This window comes from Patagioenas fasciata, chromosome 11 (assembly GCF_037038585.1).
Source record: "Patagioenas fasciata isolate bPatFas1 chromosome 11, bPatFas1.hap1, whole genome shotgun sequence".
NCBI lineage: Eukaryota > Metazoa > Chordata > Aves > Columbiformes > Columbidae > Patagioenas > Patagioenas fasciata.
In genome coordinates, this window is record NC_092530.1 from 7,375,829 (window position 1) to 7,394,985 (window position 19,157).

The window sequence follows — 19,157 nt, forward strand, 5'->3', positions numbered from 1 at the left end:
TAAAAACGGGTGCACCACCAGTGTTCTACCTGAGGGGCACAGGGGACCGATGTCACCCATGTGCACCCTAAAACTAGTCACCCACTGACTGCAGGAGCCACTTCCCATGAGCCGGATCCTGGTGGCTCTTCTCCAACTAAAACCCTTCAAGACTGATGAGGATTGGCTTTATTGTGCGATAAATGGGACGCCCTGTTGTCCCCTGGACACATCTTGAAGAGACAGGGACAATATTCCAGGCAGGAAGGACCTGATGAGGGGACCCAGGAGAGAACGGGGGCCTGAGAGTGGCTGTGGAGGTCACACCCCAGGGCATGGGTTGCCACACGGGGCCACAGTCCCTGGATGTGAGGCGTGGGTGTTCCAGTCTAGCTCTGAACGTTGCTGAGGTGACAGCAAGTTTTATGGAGCATCAGCCTCCTCCCTTTGGAGCTGCTGCCTCCGGAGCTCCTGCGCAGCATGTGTGGGCAGGGTGACGTGTGCCTCGTGCGTTCCTGTGCTGTCCTCCTGCTCGGGACGAGGTGAAGTGCAGGCTGTACTTGCTCTTCAGTTATCACTCCTTGTCTCCTCTGGAGGAAGAGCCATGGGCTAGGTTGCTTCATCCCATGGACCCTGGTCTGACTCTGGCTACAAGACAAAACCCTGCAAGGTCTCCTTTCATGGGTGTTTATTTGTCAAGCATATTTAACTGGGTCCTGGTTCTGCAAATGTCTGGGCGATGATTTAGCATGACGTAGATGAGCTGGACCAAGCTCAGGTCCCTGACTTAGGTGTGAGAGGATTTACAAGACTGACTTCTAGACTATGCCTAAACTTTCGTGAACTGCCAGGTCTCATCCTGTTGCCTTTGTAAATGGTCAGGACCCAGGTGAAGAAAAAGGATTTGGCCTGCTCCTCAGGACCTCCTCCCTGGGCTGGTTCACCAGGTGCCATGCTGAGGTGTGGGCAAACGCTCGGCACCTCAGTGCAGATCCATGCTCCATCAACGCTGGCGTCTCGCTCCGTGTCCCTCACCGCCAGAACAGTGCCGTGGCTTTGGCTACGTCTTGTAGCATCAAGAGGATGATTAACAAACGCACGATCCTTCCTGCGCCCCAGCCTCCGTGGGAGGGGGTGTTCTCCACAGCCTCGGCTGCGTCTGCCCCGCGGGTCGTTCCCATCTCACGGTGCTGCGCCTTCTCAGCTGCACTGCTCAGCGCTGAGCTCTTATTTTGTAAAGGTCCTTCCCGGCGGATGGGTGCTGCTGGGAGGGGTGGAGAAGTAGTTCCCGGAGAACGGCAGGCTGAAGAGAAAAGTGTGCGCTGAGAGATAGCTGTGAAAGCCTTCCAAGAACTGATAAGCTCCAGAGAGGAACAGTGCTGTTGGGTCTGCGGGAGCGGATAAACTCAGGACACCGTGAGGCTGCTGGAGGTTTCTGAGGGTCACCAGCACACTGGAGCATCAACTGTGTAACCAACGCCATATCCAAGGAGGCCGCAGCTGCTCCGTGCGGATGGACTACAGGATTACACCTGCTGCAAGAACAGACCCTCTAGGCCACCTTCCAAATTTCTTCCTAGAAGCCTCTGGCATCTCAGTGTGACCCTCTGCTCCTCAGTCAGCACTGGTCTCACTGTCCCGTGCGGTTCAAGTGGCCATTTATCTCCTGTTAGTAGTAACAGCTTGAGTTCACTAACAGTGACACAATAATGAGGACAAGAAGTTCCAGTAACTATTGTCCATGACTTGATGGTTGATCTCTCTGTGTCCCCACTGAGGAGGAGAATTGGGAAAGGGGCAGATCCTCAGGCTGGGAGGAGTTGTTACAAATGTTCACCAAGAATTTTGAACCCAGGAAAAAGCAGGTGGACAAGTGGGCACTCAATTAATTGTGCCGAGCTGAAACCTGGGCTGCAAATCAGCTTTTTTTTTGTCATCATGGGGGAATATGAAGTGTCGGAGCCCTAGGTGTACAGAGGGTGGACAGATACGGCTCACTAGGTGATGGGCCATCCTGGGGAGAAGCTTCTTGTGTGTTGGATTCCTTGGGGACCAGAGGAACATAGTCTAATGGAAGAGGAGAGGGAAAGGCACAGTTGTGCAGTAGTGGTGATACAAAGGCTGGAAACGTGTAACGTGTAACACAGACCAGCAGGACGTCCCACCGCTGCCAGCAGCGCTGGGCACAGCTCTGAGCCCACTGCCAGGCTGAGGCCTTGGCAAGACAACAGCCATGGCAGTGCATGGAGATGCCACAAACCTTCTGCATTCCTCGCCTTCAGTTCATCGGGGGAACATCACAAGCACTTTGCTGCCCAAACATTTTGGTGGCTGCAGCCGTTAGTCTGCTCACAAAGAAGGAAACCAGAAGCATCCAATCTGACATTAAGATCTTGAGTAGAGCACACAATCAGCTCCATGCCTTGTCATGGCCATAGCTCAACCTGATACCACTGCTTCTAGGTATAGCTTTGACTTGGCGTTGTTGCCAAGAGCGATCAATCTGGCACTGACGTCAATGTTGAGAAGTCCACACAGCCTCTATTGTATATTTTTGGTCAAATTTTTCAGTATCAGAAGAGAAAAAACAAAGTAGAATGAACATTTCCTCATTCCCTGTCACCTCAGAGAGTCACTCGGAGAGCAGCTGTAGCGTAGATTGATGCCACCAACATCAGTTTGGCTTCTCTCCCTTTGATTCCTCTGAGCTTTAAGTTGTTCTTCCTCTACTTTTGCCATGTACCCTTCTCTAAGAACTAAGTGTGCAGAAATTATAGTGTACAATATATGGACCCTATCAAATTCATGGCACTTGGAAAATAGGCACTGCAGAACTATGCCAGGTCTGAGGATGTGAGAGATAAGGGGGTTGCAGATGCTTGGCCAACAGGTCTACACAAGACTGTTGAGCTGTCTTTATATGTTGCTCCCCCACCTTGGAAGCCAAACAAGGGTAGAAAGGGTGACTGAAAGGTTGGTGGTCACCACTGGGTGTTACAGCAGGCATGTACAAGAGCATCAAGCCCACAAAGGCTTCCTGACAGACGCTACTCCCACCGAGCGATGGGAAGAGGTGCAAGGTGCTGCAGAGCTGGTTTCAGAAACACCATTACATGGGACATAGAATCATAGACTCATTTAGGTTGGAAAAAACCCTCAAAATCATCGAGTCCAACCATTACCTAACCCTGTCACTAAACCATGTCCCTGAGAACCTCGTCTCCATGTCTGTTAGATCCCTCCAGGGATGGTGACTCCAGCACTGCCCTGGGCAGCCTGTTCCAATGCCCCACAGCCCTTTGGGGAAGAAACCTCCCCTGGTGCAACTTGAGGCTGTTTCCTCTTGTCCTGTCGCTTGTTACTTGGGAGGAGAGACCAACACTCTCCATGTTACAACCTCCTTTCAGATAGTTGTAGAGTGCTAAGAGAATCACCATCCAGCTTATAATAATAATTCAAACCACTATTAATTAATAATAAAAATAAAAATCACCATCATCATCTGAATGGGACAGGGATGCTGAAATACTAGGGAGACATTTGCTTTGCTTTCCAAGGAGAGTCCTTTTGAAGCTGACTTTCCCAATGCTGCGATGGTGGCAGAAGAGGGCACTGGGGCTCAGTGGGAAGCATGCCACCTTTCTCCATTTCTGCAGAAAATATAAACATCATGTAGGGCCTTCAACCACCACATCGCAAGACTTGCAAGCTGCGCAGTTCCGGTTGTCGCTGCCGATGGGGATGTTGCTAAAAACTCCAGCTGAGGGCAGCCCAGCTCCAGCCGCTGCTGCTTTCTGCCCAGGAGTTGCCTCCTTAGAGCAGCCCGCAGACTTCCTCTCCCTCAGAAGCACACTGGCTGTCACTGCCTGGCATACACGAGTATTTGCTTACGTGTTTTATTGTAGCCTCACAAAATAAAAACCCCCTTTACAAATCACTTGCAAAGCACCATCATTCATGAAGCATCAGCATCGCTCTGGACCAACTCTGAGAAGCTGGTTAACCTCTGTTATTCTTCAGATGCAGTTATTGTCAGGCTCTTTTCCCCTCCTTCCCAAGCTGAACGTACTGTGATTTCACCTTTTGAAACAATCTGGAAGTTTCTGTCTTGGTGTTTCTAGACCCCTGGAGCCAGCAGAGGGGGTGGGTTGTTGTTGGGGGTGGTTGCTGGCTGGTTGTTTGCACCAACACCAACAAAACCATCTCGGGCCACTTGGCACCTGAGGGGTTTTTACAGACTGAGTCAAGCTTAGAGGCCTTAAGAAGGGTACAACAGGCAGTAACTTGCAGCAGCAGGATCAGTTACTCAAATTCTTGAGTGAGTGAGTGATTTTAGTCAACAGCAAAGAAACAAAGAAAGCAGGATCTTTATCTTATTTGTATATATTTTTTTTAACATATGTGTCTCCATTATACTGCTGGTCAAAGATACACACACACACACAAACATGGCATCACGTAACACTTTATCAGCTTAAGTTGCCATGGTAAACATGAAAGAACATATGTGACTCACAATAAATTCCTCCAATCTTAAACAAAGCATCGGTTTATCTATGTTTTTGAGACCAAAGGAACTGCCTGAGGAATCAAATCCACAGAAGAAAGGCATCGGTATAATTTGGCACAGATAATGTTTCCCCAGTCTCCTGAAGCAGTGCTGGCTAACACTGGATCAATACTTGGTTTTGTTTGACCTAGAAAGTCAGTGAGGGTTTGCCCCAGCTGGACGGAGCTGTCAGATGAAGGGTGGTGATGGGCAGCACAAGTCGACTGGGTGAATGTTTCTTGCCTTTGGAGGGAGAGCGAGAGATGTGGAGCAGAACCAGCCCAAAGCTGGTTCTCAGGAGACTGCGAGGTGACCCCAGTCTGCAGAAAGCATGAAGGAGGGGTGAGCTCCGAGGAAGGGAGGCACAGCCTGGTTGAAGGCAAGTGGAAAACTCATCCTATGGGACTTCAGATTCTGGTGGATGGACAACGATGCAGGGAAGGAAACAGGACACCTGGGAGAAAATAGAAGATCTCAGGAGCATCTCCAGCCTGGCCTGGCTCATCCTCCTGCTGTGTGGAAAGGATCAGCGCCAGGGGTGAGGCAGGGGTGGGCTGGAGGGAGATGCTACTGGCATCTATCTGCCCTGGGAGAACCCCCGTGGCTGCTACTGTGTGGAAGAGCTTTGGCCACTGAGCCGCATGGGACAAAGGTCTCCTGTCCTCTGGCCTCAGGCATCACCCAGGACCACCAGAGCACGGGGACAGGAACAACCCCAGGTTCCGGTATAAGTTGGGGAACGACCTGTTGGAGAGCAGTGTAGGGGAAAGGGACCTGGGGGTCCTGGGGACAGCAGGGTGACCATGAGCCAGCACTGGGCCCTTGTGGCCAGGAAGGCCAATGGTACCTGGGGTGGGTTAGAAGGGGGTGGTCAGTAGGTCAGAGAGGTTCTCCTGCCCCTCTACTCTGCCCTGGGGAGACCACACCTGGAATATTGTGTCCAGTTGTGGCCCCTCAGCTCCAGAAGGACAGGGAACTGCTGGAGAGAGTCCAGCGCAGCCACCAAGATGCTGAAGGGAGTGGAGCATCTGCCGTGTGAGGAAAGGCTGAGGGAGCTGGGGCTCTGGAGCTGGAGAAGAGGAGACTGAGGGGGGACTCATTCCTGGGGATCAATATGGAAAGGGGCAGTGTCAGGAGGATGGAGCCAGGCTCTTCTCGGTGACAACCAGTGACAGGACAAGGGGCAATGGGTGCAAACTGGAACACAGGAGGTTCCATTTAACTATGAGAAGAAACTTGTTCGGGGCGAGGGTGTCAGAGCCTGGCCCAGGCTGCCCAGGGAGGTTGTGGAGTCTCCTTCTGTGCAGACATTCAAACCCGCCTGGACACCTTCCTGTGGAACCTCAGCTGGGTGTTCCTGCTCCATGGGGGGATTGCACTGGATGAGCTTTCCAGGGCCCTTCAACCCCTGACACTCTGGGATTCTGTGTGGCAGAGTGAGCCCCATGTGGGAGAGTGGAGACCCCCACACCCATCCCCTGTGTCTCCGGGCACGGACGGGGACGCCCGGGGATGCGGCCCGGAGGGCGGGGACCCCACGGGAGCGTCACGGTCCCGAGTGCGGGGAGCGGAGCCTCCAGGACGCGGCGGCCACGCCCCAGCCCCGCCCCGCCCTCGGGGCGGCCGCCGCGGTTAAAACTGCCGCGCGCGGCGGGACCTGCTGCAGCTGCTGCTTGGACCGGGGACCGTGTGCCGGTGAGTGTGTGCCGGTGAGTGTGTGCCGGTGAGTGTGTGCCGGTGAGTGTGTGCCGGTGAGTGTCGCGCCTGCGAGTGTCGCGCCTGCCCTTCCGGAGCCCGCCTCGGTCTCCCCTCTCCGCCCGGGTGCAGCTCCCGCAGGGGTTCTGCACCTCTATCCCACCCCTGCTCTTGCCAAGCCTCCCGTCGGGGAACCCCCGGGGAGCATCTTGCAGCGTGCGGGACGGAGGCTCCTGGCCTTGCCCTGCCCGGGGCTCCATCGGGTCTTGTTCTTACTTTCCCTCAGCGCGGCTGGGGCTGTGAACCTGCCGGTGGCCCATTCGTGTCTGTGCTGGCCCATGAGCAGCCCCGAGCCCGGCACTGGCCCTCACCTGGCTCCTCTCCACTGGCTGTGCTGATGTTTTCTGCTCTCTGAAGCTGCTCTCTGGGACGGCTTGGGCCCTGGTGCCCCAGGGATGGGCTGGCTCTGTAGGGCAGGGCTCGAGGGTGTCAGTGACACATCCCTGGCGAGTAGCTGCCAGGCTCACTGCTGGTCACCTGGGTTTGACATGGCTCAGGGCCCCCATTCAGCCCTGCTGTAACCTCACCTGAAGGCAGAGTGAGAAGCTGGGTCTGGGATTAAGACCTGCTTAGGACCAGCTCTTACTCATTGGGCCCCTGCTGAGCTGTGGGATGAGCTGGAGGGGTGGCTGAGCTGTCTGAGGAGCTGGATGTGCTCAAAGCTCTGGGGTGTGGGACAGTGTGAGCTCTGAGCTTGCTGCATGGAGCAAGAGCTGGCAGCCTTGGTTTCCCGTGTCCCCAGCCTGGTACTGCTCACAAGAGGCTTTTGCTGGGGCTGCCTGCCCGGTGCGTGCCTCAAACCACCCCCTGCGCTGTCTTCTTCCCCCAGCCATGGCTGAGGAGCTCAGTGACCTGCTGCGGGAGTTCGATGAGGTGATGGAGGACTTCGAGAGAGGCCCTGCCTGTCAATACGAGCAGCACCTGGAAGAGCTGAAGAGAAAAGCGGGACACAGTGTGTACGACAGCGGCATTGATGAGCTGGAGAGTGAGTCCGGCGCTGGGGAATGAGGGGTCCTGGGGAGGATGGTGTCTGATGGGAGCTCTGGGGTTTCTCCATGGTAAACCACAGAGCTTCCTGCTGGTTCCACCTCTGAGTTGCCCGCCTGACTCATCTATCGAGGCTGGATGAGTAGCATGGGGTGATCGCCACTGGATCCTGGCCCAGGGCGGGCCAACATCTGCTGGGGCTCCTTCTGATGGGTTTGCTGCTGCAGGACTGCACAAGGCTTGAGATAACCAGGAGCTCAGAGGGAATCTGTTTGCTGTAATAACCACGAGGAGTCTCTGCGGCCATGCCCAGGCAATGTCTGGTGCTGTTTGGCCTGGCAGAGAAGCTCAGTTCCCTTTTTCCAAGTATTCCTTGCAGCAGTGGAAGAGCAGATGGGCTGGCCAAGAGTGAAGGTGGACCAGGGACCCTATGCCATGCATGGGATTGGTCCCTGGTCCTGCAACTTTTTTATAAGGTGCGTGTGGCCATGGACTGTGACTTTGTACCTGCAGGTACCAGCACGTCCCCAGGAAGCAGTCTCAACTCCAGCAAGGAGGACCTCAACACCCCTGCTGGTGCTTACCCCTCCACAGGTGAGGCTGAAAAATGTGTCCAAAGGACTGATGCCAGGGCTTCCTTCTGCGTGCTTGGCTCTGCTCAGCAGCGATGGGCTGCCCTGGGGGGCTTGTGCCAGTGGGCCCCTGCAGGGTTCGTAGGTGGGAATGGGCCCTGGGATCCTGGCTGGATCCTGGAAGAGGTATGAAGTTGGTTTGGCATGTTGAGGCTGGACTGAGTCAGAGGTCTGTTTGGGAGGATTGTAGAGAGGGGCTCTGTTCCTTAGCTGGAAAGTGCGGGATTGTGCAGGGATGAGACAGCACAGGGGAGCTGAGCACCCTTCTCACTGATCCAGCTCTGGCCCCAGCTGAGCCCTTGCTGACCGACCTCGTGTACACAGGAGGATGTGCCTTGCTTCTCTGCTTCCCCCATGCTGAGCCTGAAGCCCCGCTGGCTGGGTTATGGGATGCTGATCTGTGTGATACCTGCGGGCACTGTCCTGCCCTCTGAGCTGGGGTCTGAGATGAGGGGCTGGGCGAGTGCAGGAGGTTGAATTGCTGTGTGTCCATAGGTCAGAGTCAGCCCTGGGGTTTTGCTTCCTCAAGCAGCATCCTTGGTGAAACCTCGGTTCTGTAGCTGCCAGCCCTGACCTGTGTGTGTGCACGGGGGACCACCCTGCCCTGGGGGTGGGTGATGCTAGAGCTGCCTGTGCAAGCATGGGACTCCAGAGCCAGGCAGTGCTGGGCGGCTGCTTGGAAAGGTTCAAGGCTGCTGTTCTGATGCCTTCAGCAGCTGGGTCCAAGGGTGGGCTGTAATCCCATGGAGACGCATCGCCCCACAGGGATGCTGTGCTCGGGGCATTTGCCTGGGTTATTCTGGAGCTGGGCAGCCATGGGTTGCACACACAGCCCCCTGGAATCTTACTACTGCCAGCCTGGCCCAGAAGCAGCAATCATGGTTAGAAGCAAGGGGTAGGGATCTTTCTTCTCCCAAACTAGAGCTTGGGGTGGAAGGGGGAATGGGAGAGATCTGACAGTGTGTTTCTCTCCTCCAGCTAAGCTTGGAGACACCCAGGAGCTGGAGGAGTTCATTGCCGATCTGGATAAAGTGTTGGAGGGTACGTACACGCCTCTGATCCCTGTGCTTCCCAAGCTGCATCCAGCCTGGCAGGACGCCTGGGCTGGGGCTGCTCTGCTGCCTCTGCCTCAGCAGAGCCTGGCCTAGGGGGCTTAGGACCTGGTTTTGGCTTCAGGGATAGAATCCTTCTGTCTTTTCTTCAGGGTGGGGAGGGAAGGGATGTGGAGTTCATCTGGATGTCACCCCCCCAGCCATCTTCAAGTTCTTTCAGCTGGGGCAGAAATTCCACTGCTTTAGTGTCTTCCCTACCTGGTGCCTCAGTTTCCCCCAGCTGGTGAAGCGGGGGTGGCAGCACCGTGCTGGTGGAGGGACTGGGAATGCAAAGGCCAGATTGGTCCTTACAATGAAGGCTGGCAAAAAGAGTTGCCAAACAGTGCAACCTGCAGAACTATTGGCATTCTAAGGAAGATGTACAGGGGCTTGTGGCTCTCTACCTAAGCATCCCTCCCACTGCTGCTCAAGGGCTTTTCTTTGCTATGGGGGAGAAGGTGAGCAGGAGGAAAAATGTTTTCCCTTGTGGCATATGCCAGCCTGCAGAAAATCAGCTCTGTGGAAATATCCCATCTGGAGAGAGGAAAGTGAAGATTTGGACTTGATAAGTACCACCCAACACGTGCCTGTGGAAATGCCCGTGGGTCATATTTGCACTGAATTAAACCATGGGCAGGTGCATCTGCAGAGTGGGAACCGCTTCAGAGGGTCTGTGCAGTGACAGAGAGGGGGATCCCAGCCCCTTGGGAGCACAACGGGTCATGGTCTCCTCCTACAGATGCTTTACCCAGGCAGCACAACAGTCCTGTGGGGCTCACTGGTCCCCAGTAGCTTCAATGCTGGGGAAACTGAGGCAGAGGCCACACTTCTTCTCCAAAGGGGTCCCTATGTGACAGGCTGGAGGCAGAGAGAACTTAATTAAAAACCTGACAGTATTTCCCCCTCGGCAGGCTGTGGAAGTCGCAGTTCTCAGTATTTGTTCCCTTCCGAGTGTCCAAAATGAGGTGGCTGGTGGGAAGTGCTGCTGCTGCTGGCCCTGAGCCACGCTGGGAGGCAGAGAAGCAGGAGAGGGACAGAGCCCCTGCAGCAGATTTCTGCTCCAGCCCTGCTACTGGTGATGCCTGGGGGGTCCAGGGCATCGTACAGCCCTCCTCCCCCCAAATGTTGTCTCACCAATCTTTCCCTCCCCACCCCTTGCTTGTTTTGCAGAGATGTGAGAAGTGGTTTTGCTGGCAAGTTTGGAGGGGAAGACCCACAGCAGACGAGTTCTGTGCCTCCCTCACGCATCCTCTGCTTATGTGCCCATGCCACGCGCTGCCCGTGTGGGCGACAGCCGTCCCGTGCCGTGGGCGACAGCCGTCCCGTGCCGCTCTGTGCCAGGGAAGGGCAGGGACTGGTCCAGCAGCAGTGGGCCGGCAGCTGGGCCGCACTGGTGGCCGGGCCCTGCTCTGCTCCGTGTGCCAGCACGAGATGGGACGAGCTCTCGCTTTGGGCACCGGGCTCTGCACTGCGAGGGGGCCTGGCAGCTCTTGTGACTGCGTGGGGTGGGGGTGTCCTGTGCCGCTGCTGCAGCGGGGGGAGAAACCCTGGGCGATTGTTAGGTGAGATCGGTTTGCAGCACAGCAGTGAGACCTTGGTGTCCCCTCTTGGGTCAGGACAGCCTGTGCCCACAGTAGCATCTGTCGCAGGCAGTGGCAACCACTGCTGGCCCTTTGCTTTGCACAAGTAGCCTCAAATAAGGCCCCTGCCTGCACCCCAAGTGCCTCCCCACCGACTGCTGCTGTAAATACTGTAAAAAGGGTGTTTCGCACTGTACAGATGGGATGTATTTTTATGAACAGGATTTTTAAGTCTCTCTGCTTGTCTGTGTGTGTTCAGCCTTTCCCCATGGGCTCCTCTCTTCTCCGCAGCTGCCTGTGCTATGTGTGAGCTCTGGGGGCTGCCACCGGGGGGGCGTCAGAGAGATGGGGAGAGGGGCATCGGGGAAGAACGTCAAGCAGCATTTGTCTGTCTGAAGGGGGGTAGGAGACCCTCTGGTCCTCCCTGCCTGCGGCAGAACATGGAGTAGGCTGGCTGCCCTCTGAGCTCTCCCCTGGCAGCAGGGATAGATGGGCAGAGTTGAATGGATGGACAGACAGAGGAAGCCAGCTCTGCTGCAACATGTCCCCAGGACTCAAGCTCTACTGTTGCCTTCTGACCCCTGGGGGCAATGTCCTGCCTGGCTGGGGTCTCCCTGGAGTAACCCCATGAGCCGGCAGGCAGCCCAGCTGCTCCAATGGGGCTGGATCCAGCTGAGCCACACAGCTGGGACCTTGCCGGGAGCTGCAGGGTGGGTAAATGGCCACGGCAGCTGCTCAGCCATCCCATCACACGGGCTCTGGCTCTTGGGCAGTGTGGGGATGGGAGAGGAGGGCAGAGTCAATCCCATTCCACCTCCATCTTCCCTAAGGGCTGAGCCACTGCCCACTCCTCTCGCGGGTGGGAGAAGGCCCTGGGGACCTGTTCCCAGCGTGCTGTGGGACCAGCTCTGCTCCTGTTGATACTCTTCTGAAAAGCCACCTTCTTCAACCTACAGATACGTTACAGGGAGTATTTCTTGCTTGACCTAAAGATCCAAGAGGTGAACAAGGCTCCTGGGTTTACAGCTGTGGGTTTGTTCCCGGTGTGCTCAGAAAGGCTGGGGTGGGTGTTGGTGGGTGGCGCTGCTCCAGAGGTCCCACTGTGTCACGGACGTGCCCTGGTGATGCCGCCTCTGGTTATTGCCATTCACAGTGACCCCAGGAATGAGTCTCCAGGGAATGGATTTGCAGCCCTCTGCCTCGAGTGGTGTGGGGGGACTCCCTGCCTTGCTGGGTTCCTGTCCCTGCGGGTGTGTGGTTCAGTGGGGCAGACAGAAAGGGAATGGTTCAGGTGTGAGATCAACCTGGGGGCAACTGAGCTTGAAGTGGGGTCTGGCAGTTGTGAGGGATGCTCGGTCCACCCCTGGGAATCTGCTCGCCAGAAGCTGCCCTGCGAGCAGTGGGGTGACCAGAAGGGGCTCAGGGAGAGGAGGAACGTGGGGCTCTGCTGTCCCAGGGCTGGCAGGACTGCCCTTCATTCCCTGTGACGTCTGCTTGGAGCAGGGCCACGTGTGCTCTGTTGCAACTGTCTGAGCAGGAAACAAGACAGTTTCAGCTTCCCTCACTCCTTGGTTCATGAGGTGCTGATCAGGAGGATATTGGTCATCTAATCTGCCAGCCTGGGGCTTAGTGCTGCTGCAGAATCTGCTGAATGTGCATTAGTCCTGCAAACACAAGCACTCAGGCAGGAGGGCAGGAGTGTAATGAGGCTTCTGAGCAGCCTCAGCAGAACCCTGTGCAGAGTGGGGGACACTTTCCATTGTCACTCTCTCCATGCTGTGTGATGTGGCCACTGATCTGCCTCCCAAGCGGAGCCCACAGCCCTGTCAAGGTGCAGCCAGATGGGGGTGAGAGCAACGCGGTGGGCTGGGGGTGGCGGTGATGCTCGGGAGGTCTACCTGTGACGCTCGGAGATGTCCCCATGGTGCTCGCTGTGCTGCGGGGGCCAGAGCAGCCTGCTCTGTGGGCACACTCAGCCCACACCAAAGGGCTGGGGCAGCAGGAGCTGCGGGGACTGTCCCTGCCCTGCTCACTGATGATGGCAGCGACCGCAGTGTCAGCTGGGACGTTTTTTCCCCTCTGAGTCATTGCACGCAGGCATTTCACCCCTGCAATCTAGCTCTGACTCCTCTATTTCTTCCACCCATGGTTCCTTTCTGTGTCTGGGTATCACAAGCATCATTCCAGCCTGTGTGGGAAGAGGGTTTTTAACAGACCACCCCCGGCCCGCCCAGCAGCGTGGTCTCTGGCTGGGTTGCAGTGATGCTTGGTGCTGGGCTGGGGAATCCCACACTGCTGCCTTCCCTGGGAGCTGCTCACCAGCTCGCATGAGCACCATGTCTGCAAATGTCGCTAACCAGCTGCAGATATAGGTATTTTCAAGCCCCAAATCTGCTGTGGCTGATACACCCCAGCAGCAAAATATCAGAGTCAGTGAAGCACCAGACGGGTTGTTTATTGTGGGAGTTGCCAGGTGAGGGGTTTGGGTTTCACCCCAGGTTTTCTTCAGCCCCTTGAATCAGGCTACGTGGATGCTGCAGGCACTCGAGCTGTCCCATGTTGTGCAGGATCCTCTCCAGGGCTTGTGGTACCTCCAGCACCAGCGACACAGCTGTCAGCATCTGCCTGGTTGGTGCTGGAGGGCAGTGGGGCTGGCACTGGGCACAGTGTCGGTGCTGTATGTGGGTGACATGAGACCTAATGCCAGCGCCATCCTGTGCTGATAACAGCAGTGATGGTGATGCTCAGCCTGACCCCCTGGGGCAGGTTTGGACACATCACTGCAAACAGATCCATTTGGCCATGGGGCTCTGGCAGATCGTCTGCTGGGGTGAGGTAGGGTTTTTTTTCTCTGGGGACCCCAGGCAGGGTTTGGGGACATGCCTGGGTGACAGGGTGGCACTGAGATGGCCCATGGTGGCTGAGGCTGACCGAGGCAGTGGGTGGGGAGAGTTGGATGGTCCCTGTGTGCATGTGCGGTGGAGGTGCTGCAAAAATAATCAGCACAAACAAGCACGTCCTGCAGCTCATCAGTTCCTCCCCTGGGCCCCTCTTGCCACAGCAGCTTGGAGGAGGCTGGACCAGGGTGAAGGAGCCCTGGGAGCAGCAGGGCCGGGCTGGACTTTGGTGTGGGCCTCTGCAAAGAGTCTTGAGAGAGCTTGGGACCTGCCACCCACCCGCTGGAGGCGGCGGGAGCTGAGGGTGCTGGCGGAGCTGGGGATGGCCAGCCCCTGAGCAGTGCTGGAGCTGCTGGTCCAGGCTGGCTGGGGTGGAAGTCAGTGGAGAGGAAGCCAGCCCCATCCAGGCTGGAACAGGCACGCGGTGCCTGCACGGATACCTGCACGGCTGGCATTGCTGCCAGCCACATGTTCACTGCCTGCGGTCTGCTGCCCCACAACCGCCCGCTTGTTTTCTTAGAAGCGAGAGCAGTGTGCACAGGGACGGGAAGTGGCAAACCAGAGTGGAGCCAACTGCACGGGCCTCCCGCCTGCAGCTTTTCCTTCAAGCCCAGCTGCAAACCCAGCCTTTCTGGAGGCCACAGTGGTTATTTACCAGCAGAGCAGGCACTGCTCCAGCAGTAGGTCCCACACGCTCTTTTTGGAGGATCCCAAAAGACCCCCTCCTCTGGTTGGGGGTGCTCAGCTCCAGCTGCCACACCAGCCTGCAAAGCAGATCTCCTGGTGTCCTGGGGACCCACACGGCCAGACTGGGGCATGGAGGAAACAGCTTTTGCAGAGGTGGCCCATAGCCACACAGGGGCTGGCTGGCAACCAGCCACCTCCCTCCCTTGCGGCACAGACACAGCCAGGAATCTTGCTGGTGGCCACCACCATAGGGGGCACCTCTGGGCAGACGTTGCCTGTGTTTGCACACCCTGCTGTTTTTCCCCTCTCTAACATCCACAGGAAGAAGGGACGGGGTACCTTTTGCTAGGTGGAGATGTTCCTCAAGACAGGACAAGGGCTCCTGTTCATGCACAGGGGCTGATGGAGTGGGACACCATCCCTCAGCCTGCCCAGGCTGATGAAGTTGCTCCCACCTGGAGGGATCTCCCCAACCTCTGTGAGGGTAAAAAGAGTCACCAGAGTTTCCCTAAATAAATTATAGGTTAAATTGCCTTTATCACGCCCTGCTGACCGTGTCAGCCCTGAGAAAGTCACATAAGGTGAGTTATTTCTCCACCAAAACACCATGGCAAAGAGCTGTTGCTCTTGCTGAGTTTAAAACCCAGCGACAAGGGGGGCTTTATGTCTGACTGCGGAAAGATTTGGATCAGGACCTCAGTAGTCCCACCAAAAGTTCTCCATCCCCATGTAACCCTGGTTCTCTGATCTGCTCCGGACTGCTGAGCTCCACCAGCTCCAGCTGATTCTTTCTCCTCCAGCATCCAGGAGGACACTGGCGTGGTGCTGCCCGGGGCCGCGTGTGCTCGGGGACCTCTGTGCCGTGCTGCGTGTCAGAGAGGAACCGCATCCTTCTCGGGGAGGGAAGTCCCTGCCTGCCCAGACAGTCTGGCCACCGTGATGCAAGCGACTGTAACTATTTTAGGAGATAACCCAGCCCTGGGGAAGCCATCTGCTGCTGCCTTTCTCTCCTGACAAGCCCTCTCACGTGTTTTGGGGGATCTTTCCACGTTTATGGGAAAGGAGAAGTGGGACCCTTTCAGGTCCTGACTTAAAAATGTGTTTTCCAGCGTGCTTTTTAGCTGGAGCTAGAGAGCTGTGTGGGGGTGGGCACAGCTCTTGTAGGTCATGTTTCCCCTCCGAAACCACAGTGCATCACTCTTTGCCCACCCAGACCCCAGCTCATCCCATGCTGGTCCCCAGCTCACCCCATGCCCTCAAGGGTGCGAGGTCACCCCTGGGACCCAGGGGAGCACCCACGGGTGTCCTGTCCCAGGGGAGTGGGAAGGAGCACCAGCTCTGTGGGACCTGATGGTGACAGCTGGTCCTCCTCCCGAGCGGTGTGTGGGAAGCAGCCCCAGGCAGGCTGGAGCTTGGCTCTTCAGCCCCTCCCTGCTGCCCTGCCAGCCTGGGGGTCTGTCCTCGGCCCCCTCCTCTGCCCAGTGAGCCGCCAGCCCTGGCTGTGCCCAACCCACGTCCTGCTTGCAGGAGCTGGTGAAGCTGGTATCAGTGCAGGACCTGGGAAGGCCAAAGTCTCCATCACCTGAATCCCTGCCCAAGGACAACCGTGGTGATGCTGAAGGACATGAGATCAGCACGGCTGCAGAATCCGAGGTGTTTTCCTGGGGGGCGCAGGTCCTCGATGTCCCAAACATGGACTTGCTCCCCTCTGCTGCCTTTCACCACCTTGTCAGTGCAACCAGACACAGCTCTGGGGTGCGTCTCCATTTTGGGAACCGAGGGAGGATGGGTTTGGTGACCCTGCCCGCTCTCAGACATAACAAACCCAACTTTCTCTTGAAACATCGGTCCTTGCCTTTGGCTACCACAGACGGGAGACACCCCACTGCGTTACTTGGGCTGGCTTTGCCTCCTTCAAGGGAGATCCATGCTTAGGCAAGAGGGGGTGAATGTAGGCTTTGACTGCTCCTCTCTGTTGAAACTGCTTCCGAAAAGCAAACTTCCTTCCCAGAACCAAAAGGGGTGACGTTAGCCCAGCGTCACCATTCCCATCAGCTCTCCACTGTCCCTGCTCACAGCTTCCACCACAGAGACAGGGGGCTTTAGCTGCGATGTCATGGAGGGATGGGAAACCATGGAGTGATCCAGTGGGGACATGGGAGACTTGGAGCACCCCAGGTGATGGTTGTGCTGGGGGAGTCCCCAGGGTAACCAGCCCACCTGTGGGACATAAAGGCAGGATGGAGAGAGGCTGTTGGCACAGGGCTGCGAGGAGAGTTGTGGTTCAGGCTGAACAGCCTCAGATCCTGATTGAGAGTGACAGAAACATTGCAATGTGACCCTTACAGGCAAGGCCAGAGCTCGGGGTGGGCTTGTGGAAGCTTCTAAAAGCGCCTGTTTCTCTCCATTGACTACAAAGGGCACCCAAGGTAACTAGATGAGTTGTACACTTAGGTGAGCTAAATTCCACCCATAGCAACCAGAAATCCCCTAAGCCATGAAGTATTTCTTTAAGGAGCAAGCCTCCTTGCCAAATACTTCTTGGCATATTGAACTTCGTCTTCAGCACGAAAAGATCCTGAACTTTAGAGGAAGGAGACTCAAATATTTGATATCGCCGTATCAGGGGAAAAAATGTATACACATTTACCAAAGAACCTCAAAACTTGAAAATAATGAGATGAAGCGTTATAAATAGGAGGAAATAGAAGACCGTTTCAGGAATTTTTCTCTCAGGAGATTAGTTATCCTTCACGTTTAAGTGTCTTGTTGAGGTAAATAAACCCTGTGATCCTAACACAGAGACTGGAAAACTATGTCCTTTTACAGTGCTGTAACAAAATGTCGTGATAAATCAGGAACATTCTAGCCTTGATACATTCAGCAACATCGTGATAAAGAAATAATTCCAATTTCCTGCCTTAACTTTCAAAGGGTCATTGTGGGCTTGTGGCCATGGTGGATTGTGCTACCTGTGCAGAATGGTACGAGGATGAAGCCAGCCAAGCTGCAATGGGCAGAGGGGTGTTCAGAGAGCCAGGCTGAGCATGCGTCTCCATCCTACACAACCCCAGGGAGTGCCCAGCTCCACCAGCCCCCAGCAGCGTCTTCCCCAAGGAGCAGTGCGTGTCTCCTCCACCAGCTTTCAGCCTGTGTTCAGGCCTGCGAGCTGCATCCCTGCTCCAACCAGTGCCTGAAGAACCACCCCAGCGAGAACCCCTTCGGTGCTCCAATTCCTCCGTGCAGCGAGCAGTGCGGTGCTGGCTCCCAGCCCTGTCCCTTGGGCTGCAGAGAGTGCTGGTGCCAACCAGAGCTGGGGTCTTGCTCCTGCTTTACACCCGCTGCCCTGATTCCCACCACCAGTGCCCCAAGGATGCTCCCCACCTCTGGGTGCCTTGGTGGAGTCCCTGGGAAGGCTGGCAATGACCTGGCAGTCCATGGAGACAGCATGCTGTCTTTAAGAGCTACCAGGGCAGGTAATGGGCCAGGATTGTCCTGGCGGGCCTGGAAGCTTGTGCTGCAGAGCAGGACTGGGAGGTTTCCTCAGCAGTGGTGCAACTCCCAAAAATTTCTCAAGAAGTCTCTGTGTGACCCCATCATTGCCCAGAGGACAGGAGAGCTCCACAGTGTCAGTGGAGTGCGTGCTTTCCCCCCAGGGGATGCCACTGTCCTTGGATGGGAGCAGGCAAGCTCCTCCAGGTCCTCGCTGAGGTTTCACCCAGGTAGAGACCAAGGCAGGTGCCTGGGATCAGAGGGATTTGTTTTCCTCTCTCCTGGCTGCTATTCTCTGCTCAACCCCCACCCCTGCTCCTCCATCGGGCTGGGCTCTGACTTCATCCTCCAGGTATCCAAACAGACAATGGTGTCTGTGGCGGCCAGCACAGCATCCTGTCCCCTCACTCCCTCGGGTCACTTCCTGGGATTGTTCTGCTCTGCAAGGCCAGGGTTTGGCCCTGGGGACTGGGAACGGACGAGCCTCACGTGCATCTCAGCCGCTGGTATTTCATTCAGCAGCAGAGCATGGCTGGGGTGAGGGGTGACAGCAGGGGAAGGTTGTCCCCTCTCTCTGAACTTTCTCCTGCCACCTTTCCCCCCGCCTCATCAGGAGCTGCCCCTGCAGTCCCCACCAGCAGCGTCAGGCAGCCCTGACCGTGGGGCCGGAGCCCGATTTCCATCCCAGCCAAAACCCTTTGGCTCATGTCACCAAGACCAGCCCAGGTTGGGGTGAGCTTGGAGGGGAACAGAGGAACCGAGCTGATCCGACCGGGGCATCCTGCTGCCTTAGCCGGCATTAACCTCATAATTAAACTACTTTAACTAATACCAGGAGGGTCCAGCCCTGGGTCACCATTCCTCGGCACCAAGCCTGCATTCAAGTAGGGGGCTAAGCCAGCAAAGAACCCTCCTTAGCATAATCACCCCTGTTTTTCTGTACCCGGAGGCTGTGACTCTATTCATGCAGCAATCTTTGGACTTGAAATATCTTTCAGTTTTTCCTGTGTAATTCTTTATGGTTTGGTGAGCATGATGCCCAGCTGCACATTCCTTTCCTCACTGTCTCCCATGAGTTTTTGTGTCCTGCCCGTCCTACATCTGTTGGACATGTTTAGATTTTAAAGTTGAACCTTTTTCCCTTTTTCCTGTGATATTTGCTCTTTTTGGGGGTGTGTTCCTTGCTGTCTGTTGGCTCCCAGCTGTGTGCTGGCTGTCCATACTTGGAACACCAATGCTGGGTAGGTATCGCTGGTAGCCACTGTGTGCAAATATCAGGTGCATGAAGCAGCAGCATCCTCCATGCAGCCTTGTGTGGTCCAGAGCATCCCCTCCTTCCCACCCACCCCCTGCGTGCTTAGCTCTAGGTCCTTCTGCTCCCCTGGTCAGCACACAGGGTCAGCAGCTCCACCCCTGCACAGTCGTGGAGTTGGACAAGAAGCTGGTTGCTTCCATTCTGAAGACCACTTCTGATTTGATCCCCACCCCTGGAGGGCACGGGGCTGAGC

The 19,157-nt window shown here is 56.1% G+C and overlaps 1 protein-coding gene across 1 annotated transcript; it reads left to right on the forward strand.

Moving 5' to 3' along the window:
- Window positions 1-6,326: 6,326 nt before the first annotated feature.
- LOC136106285 (regulator of cell cycle RGCC-like) lies at window positions 6,327-10,809 on the forward strand. Its single transcript, XM_065846555.2, has 4 exons — window positions 6,327-7,268; window positions 7,784-7,864; window positions 8,881-8,943; window positions 10,164-10,809. Exons 1-4 carry the CDS (start codon window positions 7,115-7,117, stop codon window positions 10,169-10,171), a joined length of 306 nt encoding a protein of 101 aa, XP_065702627.1. The 5' UTR covers window positions 6,327-7,114; the 3' UTR covers window positions 10,172-10,809.
- Window positions 10,810-19,157: the final 8,348 nt, after the last annotated feature.